Here is a 21,347-nt window from a genome sequence, read left to right as displayed (position 1 = left end):
CTTATCTTCTCACCAGCCGAACATGCTTGGGCCTTGCAATCTTTGTGACACCAGCTGCAATCATCGATAACATTCCAATTATTAGACCTATCCCATTCTTTTTACCTCAGATAAACCTTTAGGGTTTCCCCTTAGTTTTCTGACTACGGCACGAGAAGTGAGGGATAAATTCCGGTGCAAATGAAACGAGAACGCTGCATATGTCAAAAGCAGACATGCTAGCAGCTAGGAGGTGAAAATCTCCAAAGTTGGATTTCATCACGCGTGGTTACAGTAGGCGGAATTTTAGAAGCTATAATCCCTATTTAGGGATATTTGTTTGTTGAGAATGAAAGTAATTATCACTGTGGCGTGTCTTATTCTTATATATTGCAAATTTACTCGACTGAAATCGAACACTCCTGTTAACTAAATGCAGATACTCGGGATCCTTTGTTAATGAAAGTGGAACAAACATCTTGCGTTTGCAATCTGCATTTCACTTCTATTTTCTTATGTATCCCAGTTATACATATGAACAGCATCTGACACATCATCAGTTTTCTTCTATAATTAGCAGATAAATTGTGATTAACTACAACAACAACAAAAGTTTTTTTTCACTAAGTAGGGTCGGCTATATAAATTGTGATTAACTAATGAATTAAATTTTATTTTTTATCCAATTAATGACTTTATAATCGGAAACTTCGTGTGATAACTTATAACATCTCTCTGATGTTAGCCAGCTATCCCATATGTTCGATCCAACCCCCGTAAGAAACACCTAGCTATCTACTTGTAACTTGTAATTAACCATATGCTTAACAAAATGGGTTATTTAGTTTGAGGCTGTGACACCTAATTAATTTTCCTAAATTAAGATAAAGCCGCTTCAATTCATTTTTTGTCCGATTAATCCTTGGCTTTTCACTCGAAAATTTGGTTTTATCTTTTCTAGAATAATGTGCTTAATTTGGTTGTTACTTGCCTAATTCAGTTTAATATTTTGAACCCTCAGCCTTTCAAATATAAACCATGTTCATGCAACGGAAGCATATGCAAATCTCTGATTTCAGATTCTCTCCCTCAAAAACTCTCCCAAAGTTAACCATGTCTGCAACGTTAAAAGTTTCCTTCATCATGCTTTTCTTGAATGCCATTGATCACTTTGCAGTTTTGTAATACTTGATCAATTAGTCTTCACATCCATGTCAATATTGTGCTTATCTTGTCCCTTGAGATCATTCACAATGGCAGAAGATGCATCAATCATGATCTCAAGTGCCCAAAGAAATGTGGGTTTGGAGACTTCAGATTCAAACGAAACCGATTTTGCGCTGCTACATCAGAATAAGCGCGCGAGGCACGACAATGATGTCTCATTTGCAAAGTTCAAAGGGGTTGTGCCACAACAAAATGGTCACTGGGGTGCACAAATATATGCAAACCACCAAAGAATTTGGCTTGGCACCTTCAAATCTGAGAAGGAAGCTGCCATGGCTTACGATAGTGCGGCAGTCAAGCTTCGAAATGGTAAAGATTTGCATAGAAATTTTCCTTGGACCAACTTCACCATTCAAGAGCCTGATTTCCAAAACCATTACACAACAGATGCAATAATAAAAATGATTAGGGATGGTTCCTATCCATCCAAATTTGATGCCTTTGTGAGGTCCCAAACACAATCTCGAATTGAGGAAATGAGCAAGGGCACCAACCCAATAAGAGTGCATGGCGATGGACAAGTTCTGTGTCGGCAACTCTTCCAAAAAGAACTTACTCCAAGTGATGTGGGTAAGCTCAATAGGCTTGTGATTCCAAAGAAATACGCGGTCGAGTATTTCCCTTGTATTTGTGAGAATGTGGAAGAAAATGTGACTGAGGACATTGAGCTAGTTTTCTATGACAAGCTCATGAGGGTTTGGAAGTTTAGGTATTGCTATTGGAGGAGTAGCCAAAGCTTTGTGTTCACAAGGGGTTGGAATAGGTTTGTGAAGGAAAACAATTTGAAGGCAAATGATGTGATCACATTTTATGCATGTGAGAGTGATGGTCAAGTGATAAGAGAGGAAGATAGAGAAAGTACTACATTTTGGTTAATTGATGTAATGCACAGTGAAGGTGAAAGCAAGAGATTATGTTTGGTTGAGGAGGCCAATGAGTGTAAGGATTTGCAGGTAAAATTGGAACTAAATTTGGGGGAGTGTAGCAGCTACAAGTTTCAAAAAGGTGAAGGTAAATATAGTGAAGATCACAGGGCATCCATAGCCGAGGAGAAAGGAATTAGGCTATTTGGTGTGAATATTAATTAACTGTCTTGGAGAAGAAGATGATCATTTTATTAGGGTTTTTCTTTCCTCCAAATTATCCTTAATTTCTTGGGTACTAATACTTTTGATTATTTTAGGCTGTCAACTCACCAATTTGGAATGTAAGTTTCATCACGATCCATCAAAAGTTTCATTGTTGCTATAGCTTGTGTGTGTGTGTGTGTGTGTGTGTGTGTGTGTGTGTATATTTATTGTCCCAGCCAAGACCCCTACCTCTCTCTCTCTTGGTAATATATTACTCTCATCAATATATATTACATGATGTTGCTTTCTGCTCCTACATAATGTCCATTTCTAATTCAAATCAAGTTTACAAAGCCCACAAGAAAAAACATTTGATGGCATCAATCTTATTGTCATTAGTTTGAGTTGGACTCTAACCATTCTAATATCCGACAAGCGATACTAGAGAAGGGGAATTCGAATACAGAACTTCAGGCCCATGGTAAACGTTTTTAAGCATAGAACTACAAGCACTTGTACCAAGTTGTTTTCGAAACACATTAATTGGAAAGCATTTTATGAAGGTTGACTACTAAATGTTCAAAAGTGTGACTCGATCTCGTGTTGAAATTGCTAGGGTTTAAAGTGAAAAAAGGAGAAGTCATCCTCTACTCTGCAATATCTTTATTTTAAAACTTCAGCTTACATTCAAACACAAAACAAGGGAAAGACTGCCACAAAAGAACATAAAATAAGGAACATAAAACTTAAGGTCTAAACTATGTTGAGCGCTGCCTCATCTTGTGATTTTCCCTGATTTGATGAACTTCCATGTTGAGTTTCTGTGATCTGAGTTCTCTGCTCAGAACCTTGGAGATCATTGCCCTTCTGATCTTCCATGATCTCAATCTCCTGCTCGGAGCCTTGGAGGTTGATGCCCTTATACCACTTAGCGCAAAACAAATAAACTACAAAATCCAAAGCTGTTAGAATTGCAATGAGGAAGTAGAATCTATCCAAATGACCTTCATTCAGATTATTTGGGATCCAACCAGGGTCTCCACCTCTAGCTGTAATATGCGTTACTATGTTAACTAGTAAGCTGCTCACATAGTTTCCGAGAGATATCGACGCCATGCACAATGAACTTCCAAAGCTTTTAATCCCATCCGGGGCTTGTCCATTGAAGAACTCAAGTTGTCCCACATACATAAAAACTTCTGAAGAACCAACAAGAACATATTGTGGGATTTGCCAAAATATGCTTAGTGAGCTTACCTTCTCACCTGGTGTAACACCTCTGAGCCTAGCAATTTCCGTGGCACCGGCCGCAACCATTGCCAACAATCCAATAATAAGCCCTACACCCATTCTTTGAAGCTCGGATAAGCCTTTTGGGTTCCCACTTAACCTTCCGGCTAAAGGCACAAGGAAATTGCGATAAAGTCCTGTGCAGATAAAGACACTGCATATGTCAAATGCAGACATGCTGGCGGCCGGAAGGTGAAACTTTCCGATGTGGGATTCCATCACATCACCTTGCTCCACAAAAAGTGAAGCCATCTGTGTAAACACCACTGAGTAAATTATGGTGCAAAGCCAAACAGGTAGCATTTTTAGTACGCATTTCGCTTCCTCAACTTGAGTTACAGTACAAAGCCTCCATGGATTCGTTTCGTCTGCAGTTTGATCCTTCTCGGTTATTGTCGCTGCCTTGTCCAAAAACCTAACAAAAAGAACTTGAAATATTAGGAAACCAATAAAACTATTAAACCAGAGAGCTTCTATTACACTTAAGATGCCATCTTGCACTCCTGGCATGATAAAATAAAAAGGATAAAAAGCGCAGGATGACATTGTTTAAGAGCTAACAACAGTAAACTTAATTAACTCATATACAGTTAAAGTGCAATATTACTTACAAAATCTCATTACTGTGGAGAATCTTTCTACTCCCTTTGATTGCAGATTTTGTTCCTTCCAGCTCATAAAGATTATCCGGGCTGGTTGGAGCAACACTCAATTTTCTAAAGGCAGCCACGAATACCTGAGCCACGCGTGGCAACGGGTTGCCACATGGTTTTATGTAGCGATACCCAGGTGATGCTGCCAAATATGACACTAGGGCTAAGATAGCAGATCCTAATGACACCAGAAACCCCAGAGTCCATAAACCTTTATCCTCATAGTAAACCAATATGGTGTTTGAGAAAAGACACCCAACGTTGAGTGCAAAGTAGAAGTAAGCAAAGAAAGCTGCTTTCGAAAATTGTTGTTTGGGATCACTCTCGTCGAATTGGTCTGCTCCAAATGTTGCAATAGTTGGTTGGTGGCCACCGTATCCAAGTGCTATTAGATATATTGATAGGTAAAAGAGAGCCACACCTACTTTGGATGTTGGCTGGCAGTAATTGCCTACACCACCGCAACCATGCGGATGGATCAGCCACAGCCAAGACGTCAAGGATAATAGCCCCAAGCCCTGATTAACGAACATTAAGTTTTGTTGTACATGTATCTTTGAAGAACAATTCAAAAAATTCACTAGGAAATCTCAAAAAGCTAAGTATATACTATACCAGAACAAGGATGACTTGAAAGATGGCGCAGGTTAAGTAACGACCCCAATAGGAGTCACTGAGGAATGCTCCAACTAGAGAGAACAAATAAACAGTTCCAGTCCATATGCTAACGTTGTTTGCCGCAGTGGCACTTTCTTGATCAAGAACTCTGATCAGAAACAAAACCAAGTTCACTCCTACACCAAAGAAAGCTAGTGTTGCTAGGCCTTGGTTCGCTGCACAGAATAAGACGTAACATGAATATATCTGAAGAAAAATGTATATCATTCTCCCTAATACTATTTGGAGAGATATGGCAAATTAATAATCTTGATTTGAAAAATCTATATATGCTAGGAAAAGTGAATATCATCGATGATGAGTACCTAGCAAGATAAGTGCAAGTTTCCATCCTCCTACTCTCTTTTTGACAGTGGGTTTGGACTCCTGAGTTATCTCATGGATGTTTGTATCCACAACTTCTGCTCCTTCAATGTCTCGGTTAGGGGCTTCGCTTATCATCTGCCGATTTTGTAGGAGAGACTAAGTTAATTTTGTGCTACTAGTAACAAATTAACTTTAAAGCTACATTATTACACAATATATGATGAAGCTAGCTGAAATATGTTGGATATACCAACCTTTTTCGAAACTTAATCACTGCTCTTGAAATTGTTGAGCCGGACTCCGGTGATGAGGAAGAGCGTGGACCGGTAATCACAAACAGCAATGTAGTAGGCCAGTTCACAAAAGTTGCCGGAAAACTAGAAAACACGAAAAACCCTTTTGTCATTTATGGTGGAAAATTGAACAAGAATATTTCACCCCAAACAATGGCCCTTTAGCTAATTAGTCCCTTCTTTCAACCCAAAATCTCAATCCAAACTACTCGAAAAACCTCGAAAACTCATAATCAGACTGAAACCCTAATGCAGCTTATATAGAGAGACTGTATAACAGAGAAAATATATCGATCGCAAGAGAAACAAAGAGAAAGTTCTTGATCAAAGAGAATCAAAAGACTCGAAGCTTTTGCATGTGATATGTGAGAGTGTAACAAACGACTTATATATTTGAAGGCTTGGTGATGACAAGTGCCACATATTCAGGCTTCAGTTACGAATTTCCCTAGTAATATTCAGATGCTTTTATTTCTTATCTCTGACTAGTTTGAAGTTTCGGATCTTAGATTTTAGACCAAAAAATTAGGAGATTTATTATGCTTAATTTTTTTATTAATTAAGTTCATGAACAAGTACAGGTTCATTACGACTCAGCTTCTGTTTAGTATTAACAAATAGAGAATTTTCACAACTATAAATTCTAAACCACAAAATGATTGTGAAATCCCCAACATTTCGGTGGCACCCTAACTCTTCTATTCCACATATTCTTCTCTTCCTCCTTAAAAAAAAAATATATATTTATTTACCAAAACTTAAAAAATATATATTAAAAAAAAAACCTATAAAAGTTAAGAAATAGAGGAGAAAATAAAATTTAATTTATGCTTTTTTTTCTTGTTAATTGATTTCACGAAGGAAACAGTACCTCAATACCATTCTCTTCAAGGGAACTGATAGAATTTAAAGCTTAGGACCACCGGACCAAAACGTATCAAGCTTATCTGAGTTATCTCTGATGCTCCGTATCTAGCTCTGGCTGGCTGGTGTATAGCAATATATATATAATGTGAAGTTTTGAGCTTTTGAGAGATGGATTCCAAGAAGATCACCAAAAGAAAGAGAAAAAGGAGGATTTTGATTTGGGTTGTTTACAGGTGTACAGCAATTATACACACACACACACACACACACACACAGAGGTTGGAGATTCCAAATTGGCCACAAACTGCATTAATTACAGACAATTCTAGTCGTGTCTGGATTGCATGGAAGTCCGGAACAATTTACTATACGTTGCTGATCACCTTTTCATCGTGTCCAGATGGAACATGTGAAACTCCAACATATGGACATAGAGTTGGTTGGCCTTTGAATGACCAAAAACAAAACACGATAAAGAAATTTGTTGGGCATCTTAGTTGTTGTGATTTCGATTTCTTACATTTTACTTAATAGGAATGAGAGCGATAAAAAATTAGAGAACTTAGAAATAGAAGAAGTAAGGAAAGAGATTGAGTGAACTAACCCTCTTAGCTGATATGATTTATGATTTTCAGGTATTTGGTTTTCGGTTATAAAATAGCAACATTTCTATTGTGCAAACTCTTTTTTAATCGGCACTAAAATTGATTAAATTGGAAGAACTAGGATTAAAATGTTTAATGTAACTAATCACTATGCGTAACATAATTATCACAAAAAGTATTACAAGTCTTCAAAAATTTGTGACAGTTTTTTCTTAGAAAATTGAAAAAAAAAACAATTCATTGCAGAAGCAAGGCCCGATTATACATTTTCTTTTATATATAAAGATGTTCGGGTGGAAATTGGACTAAATAATACGTGTCAATCATAATTACGTACCGAACTTGTTATGCATGAAAGTCGAACTTGAGATCTCACTGTAAAGAAAACAGTAATACTACTAAAGCATAGTGCTAGTGGCTAATCAATTTTACAATTAGATACGCAAACTCCAATCAATTAGACAGATAAGAAACACTTAGAGATCCTAATCCTACCAATAGGACCTAGGAAGTCATCTAGATGGACCAATTGCAGGACAAGGAACGTGCCACCAAAATCATCACGCAGCGTTCCAACAACCAAAAATCGACCAAATCAAAATGCACCGACCATTGATTATGCTAATTTTTTTGTAATTTAGGTAACGATTGTCTTCATTTAACAAATGTTTAAAAGGGAAAATAAATTTACACACCCGTTTTTTCTTTTTGCACGCTCCTATACCAACTTATGCTTGTTGATTTTTCTTTGATATGCTTTATCGAAAAATAAAGAGAGAATGTGTAAGCGGCAAAAATGGGGTTATGACAATTCATTTCTCTGAAAAGTGAAAAGTTCAAAGACCAATTTGTGAAGAAAGAAAATTGAAGATCAAAGTGGAAAACCCATTAAAGCTCAAGGGCCACATTTACAATTAACTCCTTTTCTGGTCTCTTTGACAATTGACACTACGACTTCCTCTTCGCTCGAGAGTTCTCACTTCTCACCCTCACTGAGAAGCATATCATAGATTTCAGCGCCTCTCTCTCTCTCTAACGAGCAAAGCTGATAAGAACGAATCTTTCCAAATTCCAACTCCCCCTTCTCTTTCCCAATTAAAAAATACACAGCTTTTGCTGTTTGCGCTCTCCACATTGGCGCTCCCAATTGCACAAAGGTAAGAAATTTATGCTGCATTCATCTTTTCAAATTGTTACTGGTATTGCTGTTGGGGCTGCTGGTTCAGATCAATTATTTGGGTGCTGAGGTTTTTGTGAAATGTAGTTGAAGTTTGGAAAATTTTCCCCCTCAGATGTGAGATGATGGTGTTGAAATTTACTGGGGTTTAAGGTGGAGAAGGGTTTTACTATTCTGGTTTTATGATTTTTTTTTTTTACCCAAACTTTCTGGATTTAGCTTCAATGGCGGATATATGCGTCTATATTTTCTGGGTTCAGCTTAATTTAGGCAAATTTATGGGATTTCCTTCATGGATTGGGAGTTCCCGCAAAAGGGTTTTGTTTATCTTAGTGTAAAAAAATAAGTATTTGGTGGAAATGCTGGATAAAAGTCGAAAATTTGTTTGCTCCAAATCAGGATAAAAGAGAATTCCTTTATAATGTACGAAAGTATTGTGTTCTCGAGAACCTATTGTTACTTTACTTTCGCGGTTTTATGGATGTTAATTATGGTTTAGTGTAATGTGTAGATCTCTGTTCTCCTTCGTGAGATTGCATTTATCGGAGATGGCAACAACTGCTGCTTCCAGCCTGCAAATGGCAACTGCCAGACCCTGCATTCCCTCTTCTCATAGAGCTTTCGGGTTGAGCACTGCAATGCTTAATGGCAATTTTAAGGTGGCTTCATGGACTAAACTCTCGAGTGCATGCCACATATCATCTGTACAATCTTTCCAGAGGTGCTTTACTTCATCATCTATGAAATTGGATAAGTTTGTTACAAAGGCAATGGCTGGGGTTAGTGACAACAAACCTGTCTCGGGGTTACCAATCAATTTGAAAGGTTAATATTCTTTCTAGCTATCTGATTCTACACGCTTGCTCAGTATTTATTTGTTTTGAGTTAATTTCTTCCTCTTCACTAGAATAGACGCAGTGTTTTCTTGTTGTCGAAGCTCATATTGGTGATTTCTCTCTTGTAATTCACTTTTATGTCATACATTGTGGTAATGGACTTTTTCCAAATGAAAAATGTTTTGCAATAAAGAAAGCGGAAAGTTCGTACCTACTTATCATAAAGAAGCTTTTGGTTCCCTACTGAGATAATTACTCTTGATTCGGAATCTCGGATGCATCCACTTGGAAGAGCTGACTGTAGCTATAGCCAATGTACTTGGAGGAATAACATTACTCTCAAGATGATGTATTAGATTTTGTTTAGCTACATTTAACCGGCAACGGTTTATATGCAGAAAATTTTCCTTTAATTGTTAGCTTTTAGATTGTTTCTCATCTGGAATATTGCATATATTCCCAGGTCCATAGGCCAATTAGGTACTTGTGTTTTGATGAGCAAATACCTTTCCAACTACATATGGATGTGCTTTGTGCAGGAAAGAGGGCATTTATTGCTGGTGTAGCTGATGATAATGGGTATGGTTGGGCAATCGCAAAATCTCTAGCTGCTGCAGGTGCTGAAATTCTTGTGGGAACATGGGTGCCTGTAAGTTGATTGGCCCGATCGCTAGGACTTTATATCTTCCTTTATCTTCTACATTTTGGATATGTTTTACTGACTATGATGAGTCTATGTGCAGGCTTTGAACATTTTTGAGTCCAGCCTGCGACGTGGAAAGTTTGATGAATCACGCGTGTAAGATGTTTAATCTGGTTTTAATTCTGTTAGCTGGTAAAATTGACGAATAGTTTCCAAGTTTCTAACAAGATATTTAATACCACAGATTACCAGATGGTTCTTTGATGGAGATTACCAAAGTATATCCCCTAGATGCTGTGTTTGACAACCCTGAGGATGTCCCCGAGGAGGTAAAGGAGATAAATATATAGTTTATATTAATGAAAAATAAAATTGGATTCATATACTTAATGTTTTTGGGCGTAATTTCATGCAGATCAAAACAAATAAGCGTTACGCAGGATCCAGTAATTGGACTGTCCAGGTATAAATTAAATTTCATATTTGCTTCTAAATGTTTGTAGAAAAAAATTTACGGTGCATGTTGGAGCTTGTGACCAGTTCTCAGCTTAATATACACATCAGAGACTTTTTTAAACGACATGTTTTTTCTTGAATCTGGCGTTTATGTTTGCAGGAAGCTGCTGAATGTGTGAAAAATGATTTTGGCAGCATTGACGTTCTTGTGCACTCGCTTGCAAACGGACCAGAGGTACAGTAGTAACCATAATAGAATTTCTATTCTTTATCTTCTGACACGTACTAAGTTATCTCGTTAATAGGTTGTTAAACCTCTATTGGAGACATCCAGAAAAGGATATCTCGCCGCTATTTCTGCATCGAGTTATTCCTATGTTTCTTTACTCAAGCATTTCCTCCCAATAATTAATCCAGGCAAGCTTCCATGTCACCTATCCACTATTTTTTTTTCTTTTACTTGTGTTTTACTCAAATTAACATAATCTTTTTGGTTACAGGCGGTTCTTCAATTTCTCTTACATATATTGCTTCCGAGCGGATCATTCCCGGGTATCTTTTCTAGGCATATCACCGTTTGTATGGAGTTACATTTCCTAATATTTTACGATGATGGATTCTTAAATTATCTTTTGCAGATATGGTGGAGGTATGAGCTCTGCAAAAGCTGCTCTTGAGAGTGATACTCGAGTGAGTTTTTCTTCCATGCACTTGCACATATAATTTATCCCACTTTCATTTCCTTCCAAGAAGTGTTATGACATGACTTGGCATTACTCAGGTGCTCGCTTTTGAAGCGGGAAGAAAAAAGGGAATTAGAGTCAACACAATATCTGCTGGTACCATACATTTCTTTTGGATTACACTAATAGTGGAATGCATTTGGATCAACGACGTTTATCTACATACACTGTTAAGGTGACCAATTTAAGCTTCAAGTTCTGTTTCTATTAACTTCAGGTCCACTAAGAAGCCGTGCTGCAAAAGCGATTGGATTCATCGATATGATGATCGACTACTCATCAGCCAACGCACCTCTAGAAAAAGAACTATCTGCAGGTAATTTGCCGGTCTCCTCTTTGTTTTCTTGTACCTTTTCGTTTTTTCCACGGTTATAGATACTGAAGTCTCAAATCTCGTTGAACAGAGGAGGTAGGAAACACAGCTGCTTTCTTGGCATCACCTTTGGCCTCCGCCATTACTGGCGGTGTTATATACGTAGACAATGGTTTGAACGCAATGGGCGTCGGAGTTGACAGCCCAATTTTTGAGAACCTCAACATTCCGAAGGCTCAGCACTGAGGATGGTTAGGCTGGCTGGCCGAGCGGTAATCCCAAGTGACGCATCGTACCGTGGGCCACTAAATGCAGTTAGCTTGTGCTACCCTTCCTCGAGTCACTGAATCACCGATGTCGTGGCCAACGGCCCCATTTTAGCATGAGAGAAATTTTACCGTAGGGACGTAAACAGATTCCAAAAACCTTGATTCGATACGTGTTTAGCTTAAAATTGTGTTTGATACTGGTTTACGCTTGTTAGCACTTGTCTATAAATCGAACCCGCTTTTGGTATTTGAGCAGTTCAAATTCATGGGGTTTTGTACTACATATGCAATTGTGTAAATTTTTCAATACGCATGCACCACTTTATCTTTTAAAAGCGATAATCTACATTAATCTACATTGAGCATGTGCCACTAGGGATAGGCACAATACACGGATAAACACGTGCATGTGGCACGATCTTGTTATTCATGCTTGTAAGACTCACAGCGCAGGAACAACCAAGATTACCACACTTGGTTATTCATACTTGTAAGACTTGCAACGCAAGAACAACCAAGATCACCGCAAGATCACCGCGCACGCGCATGCACAATTGACTCCATCACTCTTTTCTTCTGTCGAAATGTTACGGAACATGTTATACAAGAAGCCATACATTCCTACAATCCGAATGTAGCGGAATGTCCAACACTGATAATTGATCACACAGCAGTGTCAAAACCTAACTTAATTAGTGCGACTGCACGACAGATTTCTAACTCGAATTCTAATCTTCCTATCCAAAATATACAATATTGGACACATACAGATATTCAGCATGTAACTGAACAAAATAATCCTGCATAAACCTGGCAGTGATTGGGGCAAAATCTATTTCTGAATTAAAGCTTGCGCTTAGACCTGCGAATGACGTTAGATCCAGTAGCATCATCATTTTCAGGGGATTCTTCTACAATAGATTCTTCCTGCACAACCCGACCACGGTTTCTGGAGAGTTTTCGAATCGGGGTTGTGGGTAAGGCTGTTTGGGAATCGTATGCTGCTTGTTCCTCTTGAGAGGCAGGTGTGGTGTTTGGGGGTGATCTATGAGGCATCAGCTCCTCACCAACAGGCAAACTATCCATCATTACCTGCAAAGCAAGAAAGTATGTCTTTTAAGGGCAGAAGATCGAGCATGAAAAGGATGTAAATACGAGAGTAGTACACATAATACAAGACCCGAGAGAAGGCCACTGATAGTTATAATATGACAAGATGATTTCAACGTCCGATCACTATGACATACCTTCCAGTCCTTGAAATCAAATCGGAACACAAAATGGTGGTAAGTCACCCTCCGTGATGCCACATCCTCAGCAGAAGGAGCATTCCTAGGTGCTGAAAAAAGAGAAAGAATGACTGAATAAGCCAAAAGCATAGAAATTAAAACACAAATGTAAACTAGAGAATGGTTATTTCAGTCCAGCCATCTTTGCTTTGTTATATTCTACTTACAAACAGTATGAAAACCATTTGCATCCACAGATAATTCAGCCCGGCCATCTTTGACTAAGAACGACAGAGCAAATAAGTTCTCCACCGTCTGCGCAAAAGAGTTTCTGTTTAATATCAAAGCTTCAAGTCGAACCCGCTTTTTCCTTCTTAGAATGTCAAATATCGTTGACATGTTCTTGTCAGTATCAGTTTTCTCTTCTGTCTGAGTATCATCTATCTGTTCCATGGCATAAACCACAAAGGAGTAATAACATCAGAAACACCCATACAACCTGAAGGAGATGTTCCTAAAACAAATGAAAATCAAAACTATATCAGCTGTACAACCATTTTAGCTTTACCTCATCAGGCCGATCAGTTGTGGTAGGCTTTACACGTTTACTGCGAACCACAGCCTTCCTTTGCTTCAACTCAGTACTCATGGGTCCAAGCCTAAGAGAAAAAAAATAACATAACCATGAGTGAACTAGAGTTTCTTGTATAAACAATGCGACAACGCACAAAAATTCTTATACAACTGGGCAATCATTGGAAACAAGTAACTCACATAGTGCAACACCCATGAGCATTCTTGAAAATGGGCAAAACAGCCAACCCAATTTCCTTCCAATTAACTGAGACATGGTCATCCCCTCCTCTCGGTTGGCTAAAATTATTAAGCAAAGCAGTAACAAAGTCGGACGGGCTAATCCCGGCACTGGACTGTGACTTAACAGAGGTCCACAATGTGTTAGTTATGTCCAGCAGTGCCTCTGCATCTGCTACTTGTTCCCTTGGCTTCTGAACTGAAAAATCCCCAAATGGGCAATCCAAATTTTATCATCAGAAACCAAAATTATAGCTCAAAAAATACAGAAATTTTTTTTTTTTTCTTCACAATATAGTCAATCTTCTCAGTAATCAGCAATACAAAAAAAATGGAAAATAATAAAAATAAAATAAAGCAATAATTTTTCTTATAAGGAACATATATTTTAAAGATATTCAAAATTCAAAATTTGGAATTTGGAATTCTCAGAAAATTAAACATAAAATAAAATACCTTGCTCATGCAATTTCTCGACTTCATTGATGAGAAGTCCGAACTTCTCCGAATCCGGGCACATCAAATCATCTCTTTTCTCTGCAAATAAATAAATTTCAAAAGTATTAACATTTAAAAATTCAAAATTAATTACATTCAGAATAATTTGTATTTGCGATAAGCTCAAATTGTATACCACTGATGAGGTTCTTGACGGCGAGGTAGTCGGACCGGAGCGCCCGCCGCCGAACGGCGTCCTGCTCACTCGGGCGAGACGACTCGTCATCCACTCGGTCGCCGGCGTTGACCTTCTCGCGCTTCACGGCTCTGAGCTGCGCGGCATCGTCAACGCCTCGGGTTTGACTCGCGATCCGTTCGCGCTTCGCTGACTTCGGCATCGCGCCGGAATCCTCGGAGAATCGAACGGATTTCGACGCTCAGGGAAAAACCCTAAATTTGAAAGGTCGGATGAGAGAGAGAGAGAGAAAGAGGGGTTTTGGAAATTTTTGAAAAAAATTAGGGAAGGAAAGTGCGAACAGTGAATTGAATTGATGTTTGAGTTGATTTTGAAAACGGGAATTTTTGGGAACAGTTTTTAAAAAGGCGGTGGTGCCTTTCCCGCTCCACTCTCAATTCTCAAATACTGATTTCGATTTCGTTTTTGAGTTTGGGATTTATATGAGTATTAGGACACGTGTAGTAAATTGTGCTCCTGGTTACCGAAAAATTGCTCCTACTTGACATTATGCACAAAACAATGTAAAGTGACTCTCATGTGCAAAATACAATTGTAGATTTGAAATGACTCAATTCATTGTTGTATGATAAGTTTTCAAATAACTAGATGCAACAAATCTCTAAAAAAACTTTGACATATATACGATAAATCACTACAATACTTTGACATAGTTTAACGATGCGTATTGTAATTGATGATAAAATTGAAAAATGAATGTGTATTAAAAATACATTTTAACCCCCATGTAACCAATATTTTACTTTTCTGTTTAAATGTCACTTCCTTCTCTTAGTCTTATCGCATCTAAAATAACCAAACTTCATTAGATACGAGCATATGGCACACACAAAGTGTGTGTGAAATTTTTTTATTTTTGTTTTTGAAGTAGAAGGACAAAGGAAGAGAGTGATAGAGAATGTGGGAGTAGGGAGAGAAATTTTTTTTTTTTTTATTTAGTTTTTAATTAGAGATATGTTAGACTTACATGTAGGCGAAGCTTTAAAAAAAAAAACCAAATTTTGGTTGTGTAGAATTACATTTTTGCCCATATTTCTTATTCATGTACATTTTTTGCCCATATTTTAGTTGATAATGAGTGTTTTATAATATGTAGTTTAGATAATTTATTTTTTGTATATACTAAAGACAAACGTATAATTTGTAAAATATTAATTTGTCATGTTTTTTTTTTTAAACATGGTTAAGAGCCTAGGAAAAAAAATACTAACAATGTCTCAAGGTCGAGAAATCCTAGCAATATAAATCACCAAGAATTACCAAGTATTATAAATTTTACTTAAAAAAAAAAGTACTTATTAAAGAAGCAATATAATTATGATATTGTAGTAGCATCGAATTAATGTAGTTGGACTATTGTGGATATGAAAAGGATCAATTCAGTAACATGTAATAAATCTCAAATAACTGTATACAACGAATCATTAGAAAATTCTAACATTTGTTAACCATGCATAAGGAAAACTTTGACAGTCGTCAACCATGCATAAGGTAATGCAAAGTAAAATGAAAAGTGTGTGAGTGGATAAGATTACAGGTTAATTACTATAATACCCTTAATATTGTTGTAAATTAATACTAGTTTACTAAATTACCCTTAATTTGTAATTGGATTACAATAGTACTATTATTTTTTTAACATTCAAGGAAAGGTAGCGATTCTAATGACTGCCCTAAACGAATTTGGGTTTGAGAGTCGAGAAGAATTGAGAGAGGCTGACAACAATATGTGTGGGCCCCCTGTTTCCTCAGATTTTTAGACCCACCTAGCGCTGCTAATTGCATGGACCCACCCGCCCCGTTTTGAGTTTAGAAATTATGACCCCAGCTGAATTGCATGGACCCACCCCGGACCCGTGGGTCCAGATCCCATTTGCCCGCTCCTAGTTTGTAATACTAAAATAGAAACTTATGTGTATTATTGGTATTATTTTTAAGCAATTAAATTATAAACATTGGTTCATGCTTACGTTTATTTTTAATTTTATCAAAAGGCAATCATTTTCATAATTCAACCTTAAAATGACATAAGACAATACAGAAGTATAAATACATGAATGGTGCATCAACAACACCTATCACGTAAAAAACTTAATTGAAAACTTTAGGTAGAGATCCTTACAGCAAAAAATAACACAACACAATATCAACATTGTAGTTAACAGAAAATCAAATCCCTAACTTGAGATAACTTCTAATGAAGTTTAAATATTAATTATTGCTAACTAAACCTTCATTTGTATAGGAGTTCCTTCGTAAACCTAGTTAGAATCTTGTTCTAGGCTATATTTGGCATCCGCTAACTTCCAAAATCTCGAGGTTTCTTTCATGTTCTCATCGTTATACCATAATCTTCAAGATTTGTCATTTATGATCATCATTCCAAAATCATTGCGAATTGTCGTTTTCGATCACTGTTTCAAAATCTCTAGGATATGTCGTTATCTACATTCATCTTTGCCAAATCTTGTTCTTAATAGCTGTTTACATACCATGACGTATTAGCTCAACCGATTATTGGTGCTATGCAAGTTCAGTGAAGTTATAAATGATCTAACTTTCCAACATTTATGCCAAACCCTTCTTAATTATCTTAGCCGTACACCAAATCATAACTGACCATCCAGGGCCGGCCCTCAGGGTAGCCCAAGTAGGAGCCTGCCTAGGGCCCCCACTTCGGAAGGGCCCCCATTTTTTTTTTTTTTTTATATCCTACAATTAAATACAAAAAAAACTAAAAAATATCATAATTTATTTGTTGGTGTAGTGGAAATGTTCAACTCTCTTTTTTTTTGGGGCCTTGAGTTCGAAACATGGAACTACCTTTTTAGTCACCAGTTTTTTTCTTCTTTTTCAAATTTACTCTCAATCCATATGTCCAACTCCCAATTTACTCAAGTCCCCCTGCAATCTTTTTTTCTTTCAACTTTCCATACTCTCCATTTCTATCAAATGTTTAAATCAACTATCACATGGTTTTGAAGATTGTACTTTAAGGTCATCAAAACTATGAATTTATATGTTGCTTTTCAATACATTTTTATTCAATGGATTATTTTAATATTCGATTCGTTAGTGTGATGTTGATTTTAGAAAAAAACAAAGAGAACCAATTGACGTTGTTGAAGTTATTATACTCGTCAATCAAGTTTTATTGTTCTTCACTCTCAATCTTAGACTCTTGACTGCAAACATTTAGTACATTTGCGTCTAAATACATGAGACGTGTAATATTTGTATATTTATCTTCTTTTGAGTTTTGATATTAATTTTAATGATATTTAACATGGAAATAGATTTTTTTTTTATTTTATGTATTTAGTGAATTCCTTTTATACATATCAATATATGATCATAGAATATTGGGGCCCCAATTCGAAGGTTCGTCTAGGGCCCCCATATTCTCTAGGTCGGCCTTGCAACCATCTTACCTTTTCTTTGTCCAACATCAATTTAACCTTGACCTCAACAATCGCAGTTGAGATTATCGATTGGGTTGTTTTATACACACCCCACAATGTTATGAATCCACTCCACATCCAAAAAATTCCTCAAAAATTTCAACTTTGTCCCTCATATTTCTGAAGCCACCCCACCCCAAAAACAAAATGAAACACCAAAAATATCCAGGACAAGGAGGGCATTTCGCCGGACCAGCAGGGCCTGATCTTCGCCGGCAAGCAGCTCGAAGACGGTTGAACCCTAGTTGACTACAACATCCAGAAAGACTTGACTCTTCAACTGGTGCTGAGGCTCCGTGGAGGGATTATCCAGCCTTCTCTGATGGCTTTGGCTCGCACGTACAATCAGGAGAAGATGATTTTTAGGAAGTGCTATCCTCGTCTGCATCCAAGGCCAATGAACTGCAAGAAGAAGAGATGTGGCCACAACAACCAGCTGAGGCCCAAGAAGAAGATCAAGTAGAGTGTCAACCGAATATTTTGTTACTTTGTATCGGAGTTGAAGTACTGCAATTTATATTAACATTTTGATGGATATTGGGTTAATTTTGATCTCTTGGTTTATATTTGTTTTATCGTTAAAAAAAATAAAAATAAAAATCAACAAGCACTAGTTGTCTTGACAATTGATGCCATATATCAATTATAGAGAATTCATACGAACAAGAAAATGAACTTTTGAACAAGAGGATGAACTTTTGATAATGTGGTGCCATGGTAAGCGGACGGGTGTGAGGTAGTTGGCTGCCAGTAAATAATTGGATGGTTGGATTTTCTTTTTCTCACCTTAATTCAAATAGGGGTTTCCAAAAAAAAATAAAAATAAAAACCAACAAGCACTAGTTGTCTTGACAATTGATGCCAAATATCAACTACAGAGAATTCATACGAACAAGAAGATGAACTTTTGAACAAGAGGATGAACTTTTGATAATGTGGTGCCATGGTAAGTGGATGGGTGTGAGGTATTTGGCTGTTGGTAAATAATTGGATGGTTGGATTTTCTTTTTCTCACATTAATTCAAATAGAGGTAAAAGAGGAAGTTCACGTGACAAATTTTAAGTGTGGGGTGTCTTCATAAAATTGTGGGGTGTTAATAGAATTACCCTTATCGATTCACATGATTGTATCTTTGGATATAAATTTCACTAGCACCATAACCATGATTCCAAAGAAAGAATTCTGAAGGGTAATTTTGGAATTTGAAATGTAAATAAGGAAAACCCAAGGGGTTTACAAAAAGATGTTCTCGAGCGCTAAAGCTGACCGCCTATATAAAGTTATATTAACTCGAGTAACTCGAAAAGTCCAAAACAATTAGTTTCAAGATATACTAACATAAAAATACATTTTAACCCGCATGTAACCAATATTTTACTTTTCTGCTTAAATGCCACTTCCTTCTCTTAGTCTTATTGTATCTAAAATAACCAAACTTCATTAGATACTAGCATATGGGCACACACAAAGTGTGTGTGAAATTTTTTTTATTTTTGTTTTTTGAAGTAGAAGGAGAGAGGAAGACAGTGATAGAGAAGGTGGGAGTGGGGAGAGAGCTTTATTTTTTATTTTATTTTATTTAGTTTTTAATTAGAGATATGTTAGAATTACATGTATATGAGACTTAAAAAAAAAAAAAAACAGCCTTATTTCAGTTGAGTAGAATTACATTTTTGCCCATATTTCTTATTCATGTGCAATTCTAATTAGAGGGTTAAACTAGTAATTTCATAGGATTTTAGTTGACAACGAGTGTTTTATTAAAATGTAGTTTAGATAATTTATTTTTTGTATATACTAAAGACAAACGTATAATTTGTACAATGTCAAATTGTCATTTTTTTTAAACATGGTTAAGAGCCTAAGAAAAAAAAAATACTAACAATGTCTCAAGGTCAAGGAATCCTAACAATATACATCACCAAGAATTACCAAGTATTATAAAATTTACTTTAAAAAAGTACTTATTAAGGAAGTAATATAATTACGATATTGTAGTAGCATCCAATTAATGTAGTTGGACTATTGTCACATCCCGGCTCGGGGCGGATCACTTTCCGAGCCCGCTCCACCACCGTAGCACGATATTGTCCGCTTTGGGCTTACCATTCCCTCACGGTTTTGTTTTTGGGAACTCACGAGCAACTTCCCAGTGGGTCACCCATCATGGGATTGCTCTAGCCCCCTTCTCGCTTAACTTCGGAGTTCCTACGGAACCCGAAGCCAGTGAGCTCCCAAAAGGCCTCGTGCTAGGTAGGGATGAGAATATACAAATAAGGATCACTCCCTTGGGCGATGTGGGATGTTACAGTGGACATGAAACCGATCAATTCAGTAATGTGTAATAAATTTCAAATAGCTGTATACAACGAATCACTAGAAAATTTTGACATTTGTTAACCATGCATAAGGAAAACTTTGACACCTGTCAACCATGCATAAGGTAATGCAAAGTAAAATGAAAAGCGTGTGAGTGGATAAGATTATAGGTTAATTACTATAATACCCTTAATATTGTCCTGAATTAAGAACCTAGGAAAAAAAAATACTAACAATGTCTCAATGTCGAGAAATCCTAGCAATATAAATCACCAAGAATTACCAAGTATTATAAATTTTACTTAAAAAAAAAGTATTTATTAAGGAAGTAATATAATTATGATATTGTAGTAGCATCCAATTAATGTAGTTGGACTATTGTGGATATGAAATGGATCAATTCAGTAATATGTAATGAATTTCAAATAACTGTATACAACGAGTCACTAGAAAATTTTGACATTTGTTAACCATGAATAAGGAAAACTTTGACACCTGTCAACCATGCATAAGGAAATGCATGGTAAAATGAAAAGCGTGTGAGTGGACAAGATTACAAGTTAATTACTAGTTGTAAATTAATACTAGTTTACTAGATTACCCTTAATTTCTAATTGGATTACGATCGTACTATTATTTTTTTAACATTCAAGGAAAGGTTGTGATTCTAATGACTGCCCTAAACGAACTTGGGTTTGAGAGTCGAGAAGAACTGAGAGAGAGACTAACAACAATATGTGTGGGCCCCCCGTTTCCTCAGATTTTTAGACCCGCCTAGCGCTGCTAATTGCATGGACCCACTAGCCCCATTTGCCCGCCCTTAGTTTGTAATACTAAAATAGAAACTTATGTGTATTACTTGTATTATTTTTAAGCAATTAAATTATAAACATTGGTTCATGCTTACGTTTATTTTTAATTTTATCAAAAGGCAATCATTTTCATAATTCAACCTTAAAGTGACATCAGACAATACAGAAGTATAAATACATGAATGGTGCATCAACAACACCTATCACGTAAAAAACTTAATTGAAAACTTTAGGCTGAGATCCTTACAGCAAAAAATAACACAACAGGATATCAACACTGTAGTTAACAGAAAATCAAATCCCGAACTTGAGATAACTTCTAATGAAGTTTAAATATCAATTATTGCTAACTAAAACTTCATTTATATGGAAGTTCCTTCGTAAGCCTAGTTAGAATGTTGTTCTAGGCTATATTTGGCATCCGCTAACTTCCAAAATCTCGAGGTTTCATTCATGTTCTCATCGTTATACCATAATCTTCAAGATTTGTCGTTTATGATCATCATTTCAAAATCATTGCGATTTGTTGTTTTCGATCACTGTTCCAAAATCTCTAGGATATGTCGTTATCTACATTCATCTTTGCTAGATCTTGTTCTTAATAGCCGTTTAC

General features: G+C 36.7%; 4 protein-coding genes across 4 annotated transcripts; 2 read left to right on the top strand and 2 right to left on the bottom strand.

Moving 5' to 3' along the window:
* Window positions 1–1,232: 1,232 nt before the first annotated feature.
* On the top strand, window positions 1,233–2,294 carry LOC137743254 (AP2/ERF and B3 domain-containing transcription factor At1g51120). Its single transcript, XM_068483126.1, has one exon. The coding sequence runs from the start codon at window positions 1,233–1,235 to the stop codon at window positions 2,292–2,294; it is 1,062 nt and encodes a 353-aa protein (XP_068339227.1).
* Window positions 2,295–3,029: 735 nt separating this feature from the next.
* On the bottom strand, window positions 3,030–5,338 carry LOC137741444 (protein NRT1/ PTR FAMILY 7.1-like). The gene is made up of 4 exons (XM_068481156.1): window positions 5,203–5,338; window positions 4,835–5,052; window positions 4,178–4,737; window positions 3,030–3,981 (listed from the first exon to the last, which is right to left on the bottom strand). Exons 1-4 carry the CDS (start codon window positions 5,336–5,338, stop codon window positions 3,030–3,032), a joined length of 1,866 nt encoding a protein of 621 aa, XP_068337257.1.
* Window positions 5,339–7,934: 2,596 nt separating this feature from the next.
* On the top strand, window positions 7,935–11,688 carry LOC137742092 (enoyl-[acyl-carrier-protein] reductase [NADH], chloroplastic-like). The gene is made up of 13 exons (XM_068481839.1): window positions 7,935–8,125; window positions 8,657–8,970; window positions 9,521–9,630; window positions 9,725–9,780; window positions 9,869–9,953; window positions 10,040–10,087; window positions 10,241–10,315; window positions 10,386–10,497; window positions 10,581–10,632; window positions 10,719–10,770; window positions 10,862–10,919; window positions 11,041–11,139; window positions 11,228–11,688. Exons 2-13 carry the CDS (start codon window positions 8,694–8,696, stop codon window positions 11,380–11,382), a joined length of 1,179 nt encoding a protein of 392 aa, XP_068337940.1. The 5' UTR covers window positions 7,935–8,125; window positions 8,657–8,693; the 3' UTR covers window positions 11,383–11,688.
* A 119-nt stretch (window positions 11,689–11,807) lies between these two features.
* On the bottom strand, window positions 11,808–14,485 carry LOC137742094 (non-structural maintenance of chromosomes element 4 homolog A). The gene is made up of 7 exons (XM_068481840.1): window positions 14,082–14,485; window positions 13,904–13,984; window positions 13,409–13,646; window positions 13,203–13,293; window positions 12,862–13,078; window positions 12,653–12,744; window positions 11,808–12,497 (listed from the first exon to the last, which is right to left on the bottom strand). The coding sequence occupies exons 1-7, from the start codon at window positions 14,281–14,283 to the stop codon at window positions 12,249–12,251; spliced, it is 1,170 nt and encodes a 389-aa protein (XP_068337941.1). The 5' UTR covers window positions 14,284–14,485; the 3' UTR covers window positions 11,808–12,248.
* Between the last annotated feature and the right edge of the window lie 6,862 nt (window positions 14,486–21,347).

The sequence above is a fragment of the Pyrus communis genome, chromosome 8, assembly GCF_963583255.1.
Source record: "Pyrus communis chromosome 8, drPyrComm1.1, whole genome shotgun sequence".
Classification (NCBI taxonomy): domain Eukaryota; kingdom Viridiplantae; phylum Streptophyta; class Magnoliopsida; order Rosales; family Rosaceae; genus Pyrus; species Pyrus communis.
The sequence above is the reverse complement of the archived record's forward strand: the minus strand, read 5'-3'. Positions and strand labels throughout refer to the sequence as shown.